The following is a 17,743-nucleotide window of genomic DNA, read 5'->3' on the forward strand; positions in this document are numbered from 1 at the left end:
TCTTGTGCAACCGCCATCAGTAACGATCCTTTGTATTTCCCATACAGCCAAGTTCCATCAACCTGAATAAGCGGCTTGCAGAATGTGAAATCGATGATGCAGGGACGGAATGCCCAGAAAAGTCTATGGAATATTCCATTACCTTCTAGACAAGTTCCGTCAGGGGATTGTGCCGGCAAGGTCTCCATTATAGAAATCGTCCCAGGTGAATACAATTGTAGTGCAGCCAGGTAGCACGGAAGTTGTTTGTACGATTCCTCCCAATTACCGTATACCAGTTCAATAGCCTTGGTTTTCGCTAACCAAGCCTTTCTGTACGACGGTGTGTATTTGAAAACAGCAACACAATGGGAGATAATGGTTTTGACCTTGAGTGACGGGTCAGCTTCAACAAGAGGTATAATGGAATGGCAGATCATATCATGGCTAAGTTTGCGATGATCCTGTGCCATGTTTGTGTTGATGCAAGTGTGAGCTTGAGAAATGGACCCTATCACCCACGCGTTATATTTCTTCTTGTACGATGCCATCAACCTAAACCCACACTCCGGATTTTTGCATAAAATAACGTATCTTTCCGGGTTTGATTTGTTAACATCGTAGTCAACACAGTTTTTCAAGTGCCAATTTTTTATTGCTAAGAGGCACTCTTCCTTGGTCCGAAATTGGTCACCCTTCTTTAACTCCTCATCAGACCTCATATATGGGTTGTAGAACATATCTGATGAGGGCTCATCATCGCCCAAGTTAAGGGTTGTGAAGTGGGCAGGCGGTGAGTACCGTTGCGCTATAGGTATTTCTACCTGGTCTTCATCTTCGGAATCACGGTTCACCAAGTCATCAACCACGTCTTCTGCATCATCAATGACATCGTCTTCAACGGGATGTTCAACGTCTTGTTCATCATCAACCACAGGATCAATAACCTGTGAATGAATATTTTGAGTTGGTTGGAATTGTTCCAACACAATGTACAACACTATATAGTCGTAACCAGAATACTCATGGTTACGAAACATGTATTGTGCCTCCGCGTCATTTTGAATCAAAGTCTTAAAAAACCTAACTGAGCTATTTTCAGAAAAAAAAGGTTGTTGGTAAAAAATTTGGGACACAGGTTGTCTAAGTTTGGACTCAATCTTTTTTTTCAGATAAGAGAAGTCAGCTCCTCTATTTAGACAAAAACGAGTGCAATCGGTGTTTCTAAATAGGAAGCCAGACATATCACATTCATAAGTCTCACCATTGACGTGAGCTTTGATTTTGTATTGTGATGAAGATGCCATGATATGTGAAGATTTTGTGAAGATATTGGGAAAATATATGTGAAGATATTGTGAAGATATATCTGAAGATATTATGAAGATATATGTGAAGATATTGTGAAGCTTTTGTGAATATCTGTGTGAAAATTTGTGTGAATACTTATACTCACACATCCACCAAGCCTTCCACACGCATGCCTATCCATCTAATGTCTGGACCAATGCATGCCAATGTAGCCTGCACCTATTCTGCAACTAGTCTGCAAGATTCCCACGCATGCCAACCTAATCAAATGTCTTCACCACCTAGTCTGCAAGATTCCCACGCATGCCTTACACGTGTCACACCTTTGCATGCAACACTACCACCAAGCCTTTCCCTTAGAAAAGACAACTCCAATTAATCTGAACCAATGCATGCCAACGTAGCCTGCACCTATTCTGCAACTAGTCTGCAAGATTCCCACGCATGCCAACCTAATCAAATGTCTTCACCACCTAGTCTGCAAGATTCCCACCTAATCAAATGCCAACCTAATATTCAAATTTATTTAAGCTTAATTATTTATTTTAAAAATGTCTTCACCACCTAGTCTGCAAGATCACACGCATGCCTTACACGTGTCAACAAGCCTTCTACTAGACAAAATACCTCCAATTAATCTGTACCAATGCATGCCAAATTCTCACGCATACCTCAACATTATTACATGCATGCAGCTCCACCTAGTCTGCAAGATTCTCACGCATGCCTCAACATTATTGCATGCATGTAATAATTTTGACACCTATCCACCTAATCTGTACCCACGCATGCCTTTTCAAATTTGTTCTCTCAGTTTAGCTTTGCTTGCACCAACAATAGCTTCGTCTTCATGTGCAAATTGAAAGTGAATAACTCCATAGCGAAAAGTTAAACATCTTGAACTTCCAATACTCAATATCACGCTTCCAATACTAAACTACCTCTTTTTTCAATTATGCGTTTAAAATAATATTCAGTCTTATATAAGCTTAATTATTTATTTTAAACCACCTGATTAACTAAATTGAATTACAAACCAATTTAAACTTTCTAAAACTGTTGTACTAAAATAATATTCAAAACAAGATTCCCACGCATGTATATCCATCAAATGTCTTCACCACCTATTCTGCAAGATTCCCACGCATGCCTTACATGTGTCACACCTTTGCATCATCAGGTTCCACCAAGTCTTCCCCAAGACAAGACAAGTGCAACCTAATCTGTCCCACGCATGCCAACCTAATCAAATGTCTTCACCACCTAGTCTGCAAGATTCCCACCTAATCAAATGCCAACCTAATATTCAAATTTATTTAAGCTTAATTATTTATTTTAAAAATGTCTTCACCACCTAGTCTGCAAGATCACACGCATGCCTTACACGTGTCAACAAGCCTTCTACTAGACAAAATACCTCCAATTAATCTGTACCAATGCATGCCAAATTCTCACGCATACCTCAACATTATTACATGCATGCAGCTCCACCTAGTCTGCAAGATTCTCACGCATGCCTCAACATTATTGCATGCATGTAATAATTTTGACACCTATCCACCTAATCTGTACCCACGCATGCCTTTTCAAATTTGTTCTCTCAGTTTAGCTTTGCTTGCACCAACAATAGCTTCGTCTTCATGTGCAAATTGAAAGTGAATAACTCCATAGCGAAAAGTTAAACATCTTGAACTTCCAATACTCAATATCACGCTTCCAATACTAAACTACCTCTTTTTTCAATTATGCGTTTAAAATAATATTCAGTCTTATATAAGCTTAATTATTTATTTTAAACCACCTGATTAACTAAATTGAATTACAAACCAATTTAAACTTTCTAAAACTGTTGTACTAAAATAATATTCAAAACAAGATTCCCACGCATGTATATCCATCAAATGTCTTCACCACCTATTCTGCAAGATTCCCACGCATGCCTTACATGTGTCACACCTTTGCATCATCAGGTTCCACCAAGTCTTCCCCAAGACAAGACAAGTGCAACCTAATCTGTACCAATGCATGCCAACCTATCCACCTAGCCTGCACCTATTCTGCAAGATTCCCACGCATGCCTTACACGTGTCACACCTTTGCATCATCAGGTTCCACCAAGTCTTCCCCAAGACAAGACAAGTGCAACCTAATCTGTACCAATGCATGCCAACCTATCCACCTAGCCTGCACCTATTCTGCAAGATTCCCACGCATGCCTTACACGTGTCACACCTTTGCATCATCAGGTTCCACCAAGTCTTCCCCAAGACAAGACAAGTGCAACCTAATCTGTACCAATGCATGCCAACCTATCCACCTAGCCTGCACCTATTCTGCAAGATTCCCACGCATGCCTTACACGTGTCACACCTTTGCATCATCAGGTTCCACCAAGTCTTCCCCAAGACAAGACAAGTGCAACCTAATCTGTACCAATGCATGCCAACCTAGCCACCTAGCCTGCACCTATTCTGCAAGATTCCCACGCATGCCTTACACGTGTCACACCTTTTCATCATCAGGTTCCACCAAGTCTTCCCCAACACAAGACAAGTGCAACCTAATCTGTACCACGCATGCCTTACACTTGTCACATTTTTGCATATTCAATCTACTTGAAAACGAGTATAAATAGAAGGTCATTCTTGCAAGTTTTCATCAACCACTAACACTTTTATTCAGAGAACTCCTGCAAAACTTCTCATCCACCAAGCTTCGTTTTACATTATGTTATTGTTTGGGAACTTGCTATTTCCCGAAGGGACGGGAAATAGCATAAACTTTATGTACTTAAGTGTGCTCGAGGACATTGATAGAATAAGCACGTATAGTTGGGGTTCTGCTGTATTGGCATTCCTATATAGCTCTTTGTGTAAAAATGCACAAAATGACCACTGTACATTTTCTGGATGTGCTTTTTTGCTCCAAACATGGGGGTGGTGGAGATTGCCGAGGCTAGCCCCAGAAAATCCTAACGTCTACTCCTTCCCCTACGCAACTAGGTAAATTTATGATGTTATTTCATTTTGTATATTTATTCTATAAATATTTGTAAATAATATTATTTATCTTTTTTTGTTTAGGTTCATTACAACCGGACTGGATTACAGTCTTACCCCCAAAAATAAAATTATATTTTATCGCCAACTCTTGGATCGTCTCCGAGCACAAGATGTATTACCACTAAATCACTCATCTTTTAACTAATTTATTAATATCATGCATTCTCAATAAATAACATATTTGCTTTTTTCTTTGCAGTTTATTTGGACGCCATATTTGGGATTGGAACATCAACCCAACCCCGAAGATGCAGCTGTTTGGACAGCAAAAACGGCCATAATGCGGTTCACCACTGTGGAGATGCACCAAAGTGACCGTGTCAAGCTGCAATTCGGAATGCATCAAGAAATCCCAGGCCCCCCTATGTCTTTGGAACCTTGGCATCTAAAAAAAGTCAGCCACCAGTGGTATGCCTAACATTGGAAGGAATTTGCTAAGGAGTTTCGTAAAATGTGGAAAGATCGTGCCCACTATGTTCTACAATTTCCGGTGGCGCCCAACGAAATGAAGCCGACAAGGGAATATGTGGATTGGTATAGAGCAAATACAAATCCAGAAATGATTGTGTCTGACCCGTTCTATTTGGACGATCCCCGGATGCAACAACCATACTTCCAACAACAACAACCACCACAATATTCCCAACAACAACAACCACCACAGTATTACCAACAACAACAACCACCACCATATTACCAACAACAACCACCACCACCTTATTACCAACAACAGCCACCACCACCGTATTACCAACAACAACCACCCCAACACATGTCCACCCCCCAACCAAATCAACAATACATACCACAAACTCAACCCCAATACCATGAAGATTACCAACACCAACCTCAACATTCCCACCACCATCAACAGTCCCAACACCTATCACAATATCAATCCTCTCACATCCACCAATCCCAACACTTCCATTACGACAATGTCCCGAGCTCTTCCAGTCCTCCACTTAGCCCCGACACGGGTATACAAGAGGAATATCAACAAGACTACTACACCCCCCAACAAACATTGTTCTTTAACCAACCTGATTCAACCCTAAACTACCAAAGGCCACATTTCGAGGGCGCACCCAACACGAGTCAGTTTGTCCCACCGAGACAAAGCTTTGAGGGCGCAGAGGGCACCCGTCTTTCCTACAGCACTGAAGGGACTTCAACCCAACCACAACGGCAAACGGCAAGGGGACGCGTTAGGACTAGGGGTGGTAATAGGGATGCACCACCACCACGTGAGCCGTCTAGACGTGTAGTTAGACCTCCCCCGTGCGGATCGTACCAAGGACCGCATCATATGTAATAATACATTTTAATCATATCTTTATAATATTTGTCTTGTGTATTATTTTAATATAAATATAGTTTAATCTATACAAAATATTATTTATTTACATGTATTAAATTGAATTAGAATTTCCAAAAATTTATAAATACTATTAATTACTTATAAATTAAATTAATATATATAAATTAATATATATATATATATATATATATATATATATATATATATATATATATATATATATATATATATATATATATATATATCTTGTAAATTATATAAATTATATAAATTATTATAATTTATAATAAATTAAAACTATTAAATTAAAACTAATTTTTAAAAAAAAAATAAAAAAAAAACATATTAAATATTTAAAAAAAAAAAATTCATTTTAAGGGTAGGCGCCACTCCTAGTGGCGACTTGCCCTACCCCTTAAGGGTAGGCGCCAACTAGGGTAGCGCCTTAGTTCATTTTAGGGCCAAAAATGACCATTTTTGTAATTTTTTTGAAAAATTATGTATTTTTGAATTTTTTTTTAAAAATCTGGATATTTAAAAAAAATATTCCGTATTAAGATCATATCCATTTGTTTTAGTAAATAATTATTTATGTTCATTATTGTATCTATTTTGTGAATTTTTAACCTTACAATTATGGATAATTTTTGTGGATACTCATTAAATACGGGTTCAACTATCATCCCTAATAGAGTAGGTATTGTCTTAATTATATTTTAATATCTAGTTTATTTTATTATTTTTTTAAAACTTCATTAATAATTATTCAACATTTAAAAAAAATTGTATATTCAAACAATTCCAAATAAGAATTATTGTACTTAAAATTATAAAAAAAATTATTTATTTGTTTTACAATTTAATACAAAATTTTCAATTTCTCCTTATTGTACTTAAATTTATAGTTTATTTTTTAATATTAGTTTTTACTATTAATAATACTTATTTATTACTAAAGAATCATTAAAGTTTTATATTTAAACATTTACCATAATATTACACATTATTTTTAAAAATTTGTTAAGGATACTATCTATTTAGTAATCACCCTATATTATTCACCCCATATATTTTTATAAAGATATACCCTAATTTATATTGGAAAATCAGTATTCTTAAGAAAAAAATTAAATAGAGTAAAAAAACATTAAAACAAGAAATATTAATCTCAATCATTCATTACTATTAATACCTTCTTATTCATATACATTGGTGCGGAGAATCTAGAATGTTTTAGGGAGCTTGAATTATATATATATATATATATATATATATATATATATATATATATATATATATATATATATATATATATATATATATATATATTTGTTGTTAGAACCTTTGTAAGAAAAATTGATATGAATATTAACTTCAAATTTAAAGAAAAGAAACTTATTAGTTTTGTATTTTATATCATCTTATCATCACAATTCAATGTATTCATATTGTTTTATAGAATTAAAATTAAAACTAATTAAATAGAAATTTGATTGAAAACAAATCATATTATTTTAACTAAAATATTTAGTTAAAAAAAGGACATATTACTATTAAAATTGATTTGTTTTAATTTAAATATTACACTAATAAATACCGGTTAGAAAAAAGTGATAAGTGTTGTTGACTAAAATGAATGGATAAGTTTAAGCCCTGATAATATTTAATAAAGTATTTAGTTAAAAAATAACATATTACTATAAACAATAATTTATTTTAATTTGAATACTATATATCAATAAATATCACTTAGACAAAAAAGTGATAAGTGTTATTGACTAAAATGAATGGATAAGTTTAAGTCCGGATAATATTTAAAAAAAGTATTTAGTTAAAAAATAACATATTACTATAAATAATAATTTGTTTAAATTTGAATACTATATCAATAAATAATGCTTAGACAAAAAAGTAATAAGTGTTGTTGACTAAAATGAATGGATAAGTTTAAGCCCTGATAATATTTAATAAAGTATTTAGTTCAAAAATAACATATTACTATAAACAATAATTTGTTTTAATTTAAGTACTATAGCAATAAATAACGCTTAGACAAAAAAAGTGATAAGTGATATTGACTAAAATGAATGGATAAGTTTAAGTCCCGATAATATTTAATAAAGTATTTAGTTAAAAAATAACATATTACTATAAACAACAATTTGTTTTAATTTGAATACTATATCAATAAATAACGCTTAGACAAAAGAGTGATAAATGTTGTTGACTAAAATGAATGGATAAGTTTAAGTCCTGATAATATTTAAAAAAGTATTTAGTTAAAAAATAACATATTACTATAAACAATAATTTGTTTTAATTTGAATATTATATCAATAAATAACGCTTAGACAAACAAGTGATATATGTTTTGACTAAAATAAATGGATATGTTTAAGCCCATTTGACAAAGCAATGAAATAATTTCTATTATAAATAAAGTACAGTCGGGTGTTCCATTTTCATTCATTCTCTTTTGAATCAACAAACTTGTGTTGCATCTAATTCCTTTTCTCATTCTAAAAAAACTTCATAATGTTGAAATCATTGACATTATTGGTTCTCATCTTGTGCACCACTCTTGTTGTAACTCACTCCCGAGTTATTGAACCAAATGATGCTAATACAGTCCGACAAACTTGTAGTAAGACTCCAAATTCTGCATTGTGCATTCAGTACCTAAATGCAGACCCAAAAAGCTCCACCGCAGATGTGAATGGTTTAGCACTAATAATGGTTAATGTTATAAAGAGCAAAGCAAACATTGCAGTAAACAAAATCAATCAACTTAAAGGAAGTATTCCTCCCGCTCAAAAGGTAGCACTTAAGTCTTGTGCTGATAAATACAATGCAATTTTGGTAGCAGATGTTCCACAAGCAACCGAAGCTTTGCAAAAAGGAGACCCTAAGTTTGCAGTAGATGCTGCAAATGATGCTGCTATTGAAGCCAATGGTTGTGAGAATGGCTTCTCTGGAAAATCACCACTCACAGCTGAAAACAATGTAGTGCGTGATGCATCTGCCATAACATCGGCTATATGTAGATTGTTGCTCTAGTTTGTTTAATCAAAATCTTTCAATAAAATTTAAATAAATATTATACATAATTTTCAAGAGACTAAATTATGTCATTGGTAAAGCACCTGATTTCTATCGCAGATGACAACTTTTGTTTTCTGTTTTAAAATCTCAAAAAAACTTAAATATTATATATATATATATATATATATATATATATATATATATATATATATATTGTTAGAACCTTTGTAAGAAAAATTGATATCAATATTAACTTCAAAATTTAAGATAAGAAACTTATTAGTTTTGTATTTTATATCATTTTAGCATCACAATTCAATGTATTCATATTGTTTTATAGATCTAAGTTATAAACTAATTAAAATAGAAATTTGATTGAAAACAAATCATATAATTTTTAATAAAATATTTAGTTAAAAAAAGGACATATTACTATAAACAATAATTGGTTTAATTTAAATATTAAATTAATAAGTACCGGTTAGAAAAAAAAATGATAAGTGTTGTTGTCTAAAATGAATGGATAAATTTAAGCCCTTTTGACAAAGCAATGAAAGAATTTCTATTATAAATAAAGTACAATTGTTGGTTCAATTTTCATTCATTCATTTTTTATTTTATAAATTCGTGTTGTATCTAATTTCTTTTCTTTTTTTAATTTTATTTACAACGTTGAAGTCATTGACATTATTAATTTTCATGTTGTGAACCAAACTTGTAGTAAAACTCTACATTATGCACTATGGATTCAATTCCTAAATGCTGACCCAAAAGGCTCCACCTTAGATGTTAATGGTTTAACATTGACACATAAGCAAGCACACGACTATCGATGTAAATCTATAGCGATCAAAAGTTGGATTTGGGTAAAAACATGTTGAATTTAAATTTGATAAAAAATATAAAACAAAGAGGACATAGGATTCATAATTCTTGCTCAGATATATCCAAACTATCCTTAGTTTTAATTATGAGAAATTTAAATGATTATAGAAAATAGATAAAATTCGACAACACCTACTTTTGTCAGCGTGTTGTTCTGTCTAGGAAAAATAATTTGTCTAATTTTGCTAGCCCGAATTATTCATTCGAGATCAATTATCATACAACTATAAAAAAATTGATTTTTTCTCAACTTAGTTCGAACACTCTCATGACTCGTACTCAGTTTTTTAGTAATCTGCTCTCGAGTATCAAAAGTACCCTTTCAATGTATGATCAATACCTAGATAATCTTTACTTTCGTAAAAGACAAGGTTTTAAAAATTCAGATTCTAAAATAAAATGTAAAACAAATTTCTCGTAATCAATTCGTACAGATTCACTTAGATACGTTACGAGACAAGTATCATGACCCTTAGTCCCTAGAGAACTACTCACTCATAGTGAGAAATATCATAAATAAAGCACATATTAAACAAGCATGCATGATTAATGATAAAGATGATATCAAAAGCAATTGAATAAATATAACCTGATTGAAATCAAAATGACTTGAATTATAATAAGAAGAAAAAACTCCAAAGAGACTTTAGTACAACTCTTATAATGAACATAAAATAAAACTTGCAAAATGAAACTAGGTTTGTAATATGTAAACTAAGGCAATAAATGATTGAAACTCATTCAATCCATCAGATTTTATAGAGAGTTCTCAATGTGGATAGCATCAATTTAGAGTTCAATCCACATAAAAGGGGTTTATTAAAAAAGAAAATAAAAGAAATCCCAAAGGACAATGGAAAGACAACTGGATCAAAGGAAATAAAGAAAAGGGCGCCTACTACGACTTGTAACAGCTACTACGATCATCTGTAGCAGGCCTCCGACAAAAGTATGAGGAATGAAAACTTGAATATTATGGCCCGTAGCAGCTGCTACGGCCACTCGTAGTAGCTCTATGGAAAAAGTATGGAGAATTCTCGCAATTTTTCTGTTTTCTCGCATCTCGCTCCTTTTAATTCCTCTTTCACTACTTGATACACTTATTCAAGCCTGAAAACATAAAAAAACAAACCACCAAGCATAAAATGGCTCTCAAACGAAGATAAAGTGTACATAAACAAAGGAATAATAAAGAAAAATAACTAGTAGAAGCGATATAACAATCACTTATTAAACTCTGCCAAATTTAGTTTTATTTACTTAATAAAATAAAACACAAACTAGGCTACAAGCCTAACAACAGAAACACCACTTTCATTAACAAGTTACTGCTTAGGCTCAACCGAAAAAATATCTATCCAAATTTCCTCAATGGCACTAGGAAGATTCAACTTGCCCAAGAAGTTAGTACACTTGTTGGTTTCTCTAAAGACATGCTTGAAAATGTCTTCTTCAAAGTTGTGGAGAAGGAGAAAGATGTGACTAACAATAGAGGAGTCTTGATTGATGTCCAGAACCACATATGTCAGAGAATCAACAATACTTTTATTATCAACGTGCACAATAGTTTTCTTAAAATTCTTCTTCCAAGCAAACTCAAGACTAACAAGGACAACCTAATATTCAGCCAATATGTTAGCACACTCGCAAAGGGGCTTATGGAAGCCACCAAGCCAACTACCATCGCTATCTCGAAAAAGATCCCCACAACTAACACCAAAATTACTCCTACAATGGACTTTCGGATAAGGAAAATTTTAATTAACGGAAATAAGAAACTTATCATTCAATTTCTACCATCAATATCTATATTATTTTCTAGGAATAATAATTGAATAAAAATAAGAAAATATTAATTGAATGGCAATAAAAAATTGAATGAAAATAATAAATCAAATTAGTTGATATTTCTAGTTCCTCTTCTATATATTAATGTATTTTTAAAAACAGTAACCCCACCTACCAAATTTTAACAACTTTTTTAATTGCAATTTTAATAAATAAATTATTAATACATATTATTAAAGAATTAAACCTAATTTATTTTTATATTTGTGTTTTATTTTTGTCATAACTGCAAATTATTTTAATTAAGTTATTAATAGTATTGATAATTTATAAATAAAATATTATTTATAAATTAAGAATTTTAATTACCACTAAACTTATATATAATTTTAATAGTATTGATATATATTAACAATTTGTGCATTATAGTTAGAATTTTGTATTAATGTTAAAAAATAGTTAAACATCATTTACCACAAATAAATATTTTATAAACAAAAACGTAATTTTCTACAAAATAATTTCATAATTAAATTTATAAATAAAATATTATTTATATTATTATTAAAATTCTTACATCAGTTTCCACTACAATTATATAAAAAGGATTAAACTTAAATAAAGTGACTAATCTAAATGTTATTTATTTTCTTTATAACATTAAATAACTTATTTTGTTAAATTATATATTTCTTAACTGTTCAAAGTAGATAACATATTGCAATTATATGAATCCTTTTTTCAATTTTTCAATTTTTGCGAATCAAATAGTTATAGTTTACTCTAAAAATTTTGTGTCATCGTTTGTATTCGTGTCGGTTGGGGTCTGGATCTGAGGATCGGCGTGTACTTCTTTGTTTTTGGCAATAAAGATTATTATTATTCCAAAAAAAAAAAAATTTGTGAATCAAATAGTTATAGTTTACTCTAAAAATTTTGTGAATCAAATAGTTATAGTTTACCTTATATGTAAAAGTTTAAAATGAGTAATTTATTAAATACATCATTAAATAATTTTTATTTTTAATTTATAATATTTACTTGTATTGTAGAAGTTTTATTTAATATATTTTATTGTTAATTAAATATTTATGGGAAAAATGAATAATCAATTTGCTCTATACAAAGTGCAATGTGTTTTAAGTTATGTAGTTTAAAAGAATCTTTGTGCCCAAACACATATACTTATGGATAACTATATATCCATACATGTTTACACTCATTTCTTTAATAAAAATGTATCTATTTATTTATTATGTTATTTTAAAATTTTAATAATATTAAAACAATTAAAGGATTAAAAAAAGTAAAGGATATTATTATTGAGTTAATAAATAAACAAATCTTTATATTAAAATGCTTACAAGTTTAAAATAATGCATTTAATAAAATTGATATATATATACATATATATACATATTTGTATATATATATTATATGAATATGAGGTGGGGTGAATACTAAGATATCCGTATTAAGATCATATCCATTTGTTTTAGTAAATAATTATTTATGTTCATTATTGTATCTATTTTTTGAATTTTTAACCTTACAATTATGGATAATTTTTGCGGATACTCATTAAATACGGGTTCAACTATCATCCCTAATAGAGTAGGTATTGTCTTAGTTATATTTTAATATCTAGTTTATTTTATTATTTTTTTAAAATTTCATTAATAATTATTCAACATTTAAAAAATATTGTATATTCAAACAATTCCAAATAAGAATTATTGTACTTAAAATTATAAAAAAATTATTTATTTGTTTTACAATTTAATACAAAATTTCCAATTTCTCCTTATTGTACTTAAATTTATAGTTTATTTTTTAATATTAGTTTTTACTATTAATAATACTTATTTATTACTAAAGTATCATTAAAGTTTTATATTTAAACATTTACCATAATACTACACATTATTTTTAAAAATTTGTTAAGGATACTATCTATTTAGTAATAACCCTATATTATTCACCCCATATATTTTTATAAAGATATACCCTAATTTATATTGGAAAATCAGTATTCTTAAGAAAAAAATTAAATAGAGTAAAAAAACATTAAAACAAGAAATATTAATCTCAATCATTCATTACTATTAATACCTTCTTATTCATATACATTGGTGCTGAGAATCTAGAATGTTTTAGGGAGCTTGAATTATATATATATATATATATATATATATATATATATATATATATATATATATATATATATTTTTTTTTTTTTGTTAGAACCTTTGTAAGAAAAATTGATATGAATATTAACTTCAAATTTAAAGAAAAGAAACTTATTAGTTTTGTATTTTATATCATCTTATCATCACAATTCAATGTATTCATATTGTTTTATAGAATTAAAATTAAAACTAATTAAATAGAAATTTGATTGAAAACAAATCATATTATTTTAACTAAAATATTTAGTTAAAAAAAGGACATATTACTATTAAAATTGATTTGTTTTAATTTAAATATTACACTAATAAATACCGGTTATAAAAAAGTGATAAGTGTTGTTGACTAAAATGAATGGATAAGTTTAAGCCCTGGTAATATTTAATAAAGTATTTAGTTAAAAAATAACATATTACTATAAACAATAATTTATTTTAATTTGAATACTATATATCAATAAATATCACTTAGACAAAAAATTAATAAGTGTTGTTGACTAAAATGAATGGATAAGTTTAAGCCCTGATAATATTTAATAAAGTATTTAGTTCAAAAATAACATATTACTATAAACAATAATTTGTTTTAATTTAAGTACTATAGCAATAGATAACGCTTAGACAAAAAAAGTGATAAGTGATGTTGACTAAAATGAATGGATAAGTTTAAGTCCTGATAATATTTAATAAAGTATTTACTTAAAAAATAACATATTACTATAAACAACAATTTGTTTTAATTTGAATACTATATCAATAAATAACGCTTAGACAAAAGAGTGATAAATGTTGTTGACTAAAATGAATGGATAAGTTTAAGTCCTGATAATATTTAAAAAAGTATTTAGTTAAAAAATAACATATTACTATAAACAATAATTTGTTTTAATTTGAATATTATATCAATAAATAACGCTTAGACAAACAAGTGATATATGTTTTGACTAAAATAAATGGATATTTTTAAGCCCATTTGACAAAGCAATGAAATAATTTCTATTATAAATAAAGTACAGTCGGGTGTTCCATTTTCATTCATTCTCTTTTGAATCAACAAACTTGTGTTGCATCTAATTCCTTTTCTCATTCTAAAAAAACTTCATAATGTTGAAATCATTGACATTATTGGTTCTCATCTTGTGCACCACTCTTGTTGTAACTCACTCCCGAGTTATTGAACCAAATGATGCTAATACAGTCCGACAAACTTGTAGTAAGACTCCAAATTCTGCATTGTGCATTCAGTACCTAAATGCAGACCCAAAAAGCTCCACCGCAGATGTGAATGGTTTAGCACTAATAATGGTTAATGTTATAAAGAGCAAAGCAAACATTGCAGTAAATAAAATCAATCAACTTAAAGGAAGTATTCCTCCCGCTCAAAAGGTAGCACTTAAGTCTTGTGCTGATAAATACAATGCAATTTTGGTAGCAGATGTTCCACAAGCAACCGAAGCTTTGCAAAAAGGAGACCCTAAGTTTGCAGTAGATGCTGCAAATGATGCTGCTATTGAAGCCAATGGTTGTGAGAATGGCTTCTCTGGAAAATCACCACTCACAGCTGAAAACAATGTAGTGCGTGATGCATCTGCCATAACATCGGCTATATGTAGATTGTTGCTCTAGTTTGTTTAATCAAAATCTTTCAATAAAATTTAAATAAATATTATACATATTTTTCAAGAGACTAAATTATGTCATTGGTAAAGCACTTGATTTCTATCGCAGATGACAACTTTTATTTTTTGTTTTAAAATTTCAAAAAAACATAAATACTATATATATATATATATATATATATATATATATATATATATATATATATATATATATATATATATATATATATATATATATATATATATATATATATATATATATATATATATATATATATATATATATATATATATATATATATATATTGTTAGAACCTTGTAAGAAAAATTGATATCAATATTAACTTCAAAATTTAAGATAAGAAACTTATTAGTTTTGTATTTTATATCATTTTAGCATCACAATTCAATGTATTCATATTGTTTTATAGATTTAAGTTAAAAACTAATTAAAATAGAAATTTGATTGAAAACAAATCATATAATTTTTAATAAAATATTTAGTTAAAAAAAGGATATATTACTATAAACAATAATTAGTTTAATTTAAATATTAAATTAATAAATACCGGTTAGAAAAAAAATGATAAGTGTTGTTGTCTAAAATGAATGGATAAATTTAAGCCCTTTTGACAAAGCAATGAAAGAATTTCTATTATAAATAAAGTACAATTGTTGGTTCAATTTTCATTCATTCATTTTTGATTTTATAAATTCGTGTTGTATCTAATTTCTTTTCTCATTTTAATTTTATTTACAATGTTGAAGTTATTGACATTATTAATTATCATGTTGTGAACCAAACTTGTAGTAAAACTCGACATTATGCACTATGCATTCAATTCCTAAATGCTGACCCAAAAAGCTCCACCTTAGATGTTAATGGTTTAACATTGACACATAAGCAAGCACACGACTTTCGATGTAATTCTATAGCGATCAAAAGTTGGATTTGGGTAAAAATATGTTGAATTTAAATTTGATAAAAAATATAAAGCAAAGAGGACATAGGATTCATAATTCTTGCTCAGATATATCCAAACTATCCTTAGTTTTAATTATGAGAAATTTAAATGATTATAGAAAATAGATAAAATTCGACAACACCTACTTTTGTCAGCGTGTTGTTTTGTTCAGGAAAAATAATTTGTCTAATTTTGCTAGCCCGAGTTATTCATTCGAGATCAATTATCATACAACTATAAAAAAATTGATTTTTTCTCAACTTAGTTCGAACACTCTCATGACTCGTACTCAGTTTTTTAGTAATCTGCTTTCGAGTATCAAAAGTACCCTTTCAATGTATGATCAATACCTAGATAATCTTTACTTTCGTAAAAGACAAGGTTTTAAAAATTCAGATTCTAAAATAAAATGTAAAACAAATTTCTCGTAATCAATTCGTACAGATTCACTTAGATACGTTACGAGACAAGTATCATGACCCTTAGTCCCTAGAGAACTACTCACCCATAGTGAGAAATATCATAAATAAAGCACATATTAAACAAGCATGCATGATTAATGATAAAGATGATATCAAAAGCAATTGAATAAATATAACCTAATTGAAATCAAAATGACTTAAATTATAATAAGAAGAAAAAACTCCAAAGAGACTTTAGTACAACTCTTATAATGAACATAAAATAAAACTTGCAAAATGAAACTAGGTTTGTAATATGTAAACTAAGGCAATAAATGATTGAAACTCATTCAATCCATCAGATTTTATAGAGAGTTCTCAATGTGGATAGCATCAATTTAGAGTTCAATCCACATAAAAGGGGTTTATTAAAAAAGAAAATAAAAGAAATCCCAAAGGACAATGGAAAGACAACTGGATCAAAGGAAATAAAGAAAAGGGCGCCTACTACGACTTGTAACAGCTACTACGATCATCTGTAGCAGGCCTCCGACAAAAGTATGAGGAATGAAAACTTGAATATTATGGACCGTAGCAACTGCTACGGCCACTCGTAGTAGCTCTATGGAAAAAGTATGGAGAATTCTCGCAATTTTTCCGTTTTCTCGCATCTCGCTCCTTTTAATTCCTCTTTCACTTGATACACTTATTCAAGCCTGAAAACATAAAAAACAAACCACCAAGCATAAAATGGCTCTCAAACGAAGATAAAGTGTACATAAACAAAGGAATAATAAAGAAAAATAACTAGTAGAAGCGATATAACAATCACTTATTAAACTCTGCCAAATTTAGTTTTATTTACTTAATAAAATAAAACACAAACTAGGCTACAAGCCTAACAACAGAAACACCACTTTCATTAACAAGTTACTGCTTGAGCTTAGGCGAAAAAATATCTATCCAAATTTCCTCAATGGCACTAGGAAGATTCAACTTGCCCAAGAAGTTAGTACACTTGTTGGTTTCTCTAAAGACATGCTTGAAAATGTCTACTTCAAAGTTATGGAGAAGGAGAAAGATGTGACTAGCAATAGAGGAGTCTTGATTGATGTCCAGAACCACATATGTCAGAGAATCAACAATACTTTTATTATCAATGTGCACAATAGTTTTCTTAAAAT

The 17,743-nt window shown here is 29.6% G+C and overlaps 2 protein-coding genes across 2 annotated transcripts; both read left to right on the plus strand.

Moving 5' to 3' along the window:
- The first annotated feature begins 8,130 nt into the window (after positions 1-8,130).
- On the plus strand, positions 8,131-8,780 carry LOC127073148 (cell wall / vacuolar inhibitor of fructosidase 1-like). Its single transcript, XM_051014270.1, has one exon. It carries the CDS (start codon positions 8,209-8,211, stop codon positions 8,728-8,730), a length of 522 nt encoding a protein of 173 aa, XP_050870227.1. The 5' UTR covers positions 8,131-8,208; the 3' UTR covers positions 8,731-8,780.
- Positions 8,781-14,599: 5,819 nt separating this feature from the next.
- On the plus strand, positions 14,600-15,257 carry LOC127073153 (cell wall / vacuolar inhibitor of fructosidase 1-like). Its single transcript, XM_051014276.1, has one exon. It carries the CDS (start codon positions 14,679-14,681, stop codon positions 15,198-15,200), a length of 522 nt encoding a protein of 173 aa, XP_050870233.1. The 5' UTR covers positions 14,600-14,678; the 3' UTR covers positions 15,201-15,257.
- The last annotated feature ends 2,486 nt before the right edge of the window (positions 15,258-17,743 follow it).

Source organism: Lathyrus oleraceus, chromosome 4 (genome assembly GCF_024323335.1).
Source record: "Lathyrus oleraceus cultivar Zhongwan6 chromosome 4, CAAS_Psat_ZW6_1.0, whole genome shotgun sequence".
In the NCBI taxonomy this organism is placed as follows: Eukaryota; Viridiplantae; Streptophyta; class Magnoliopsida; order Fabales; family Fabaceae; genus Lathyrus; species Lathyrus oleraceus.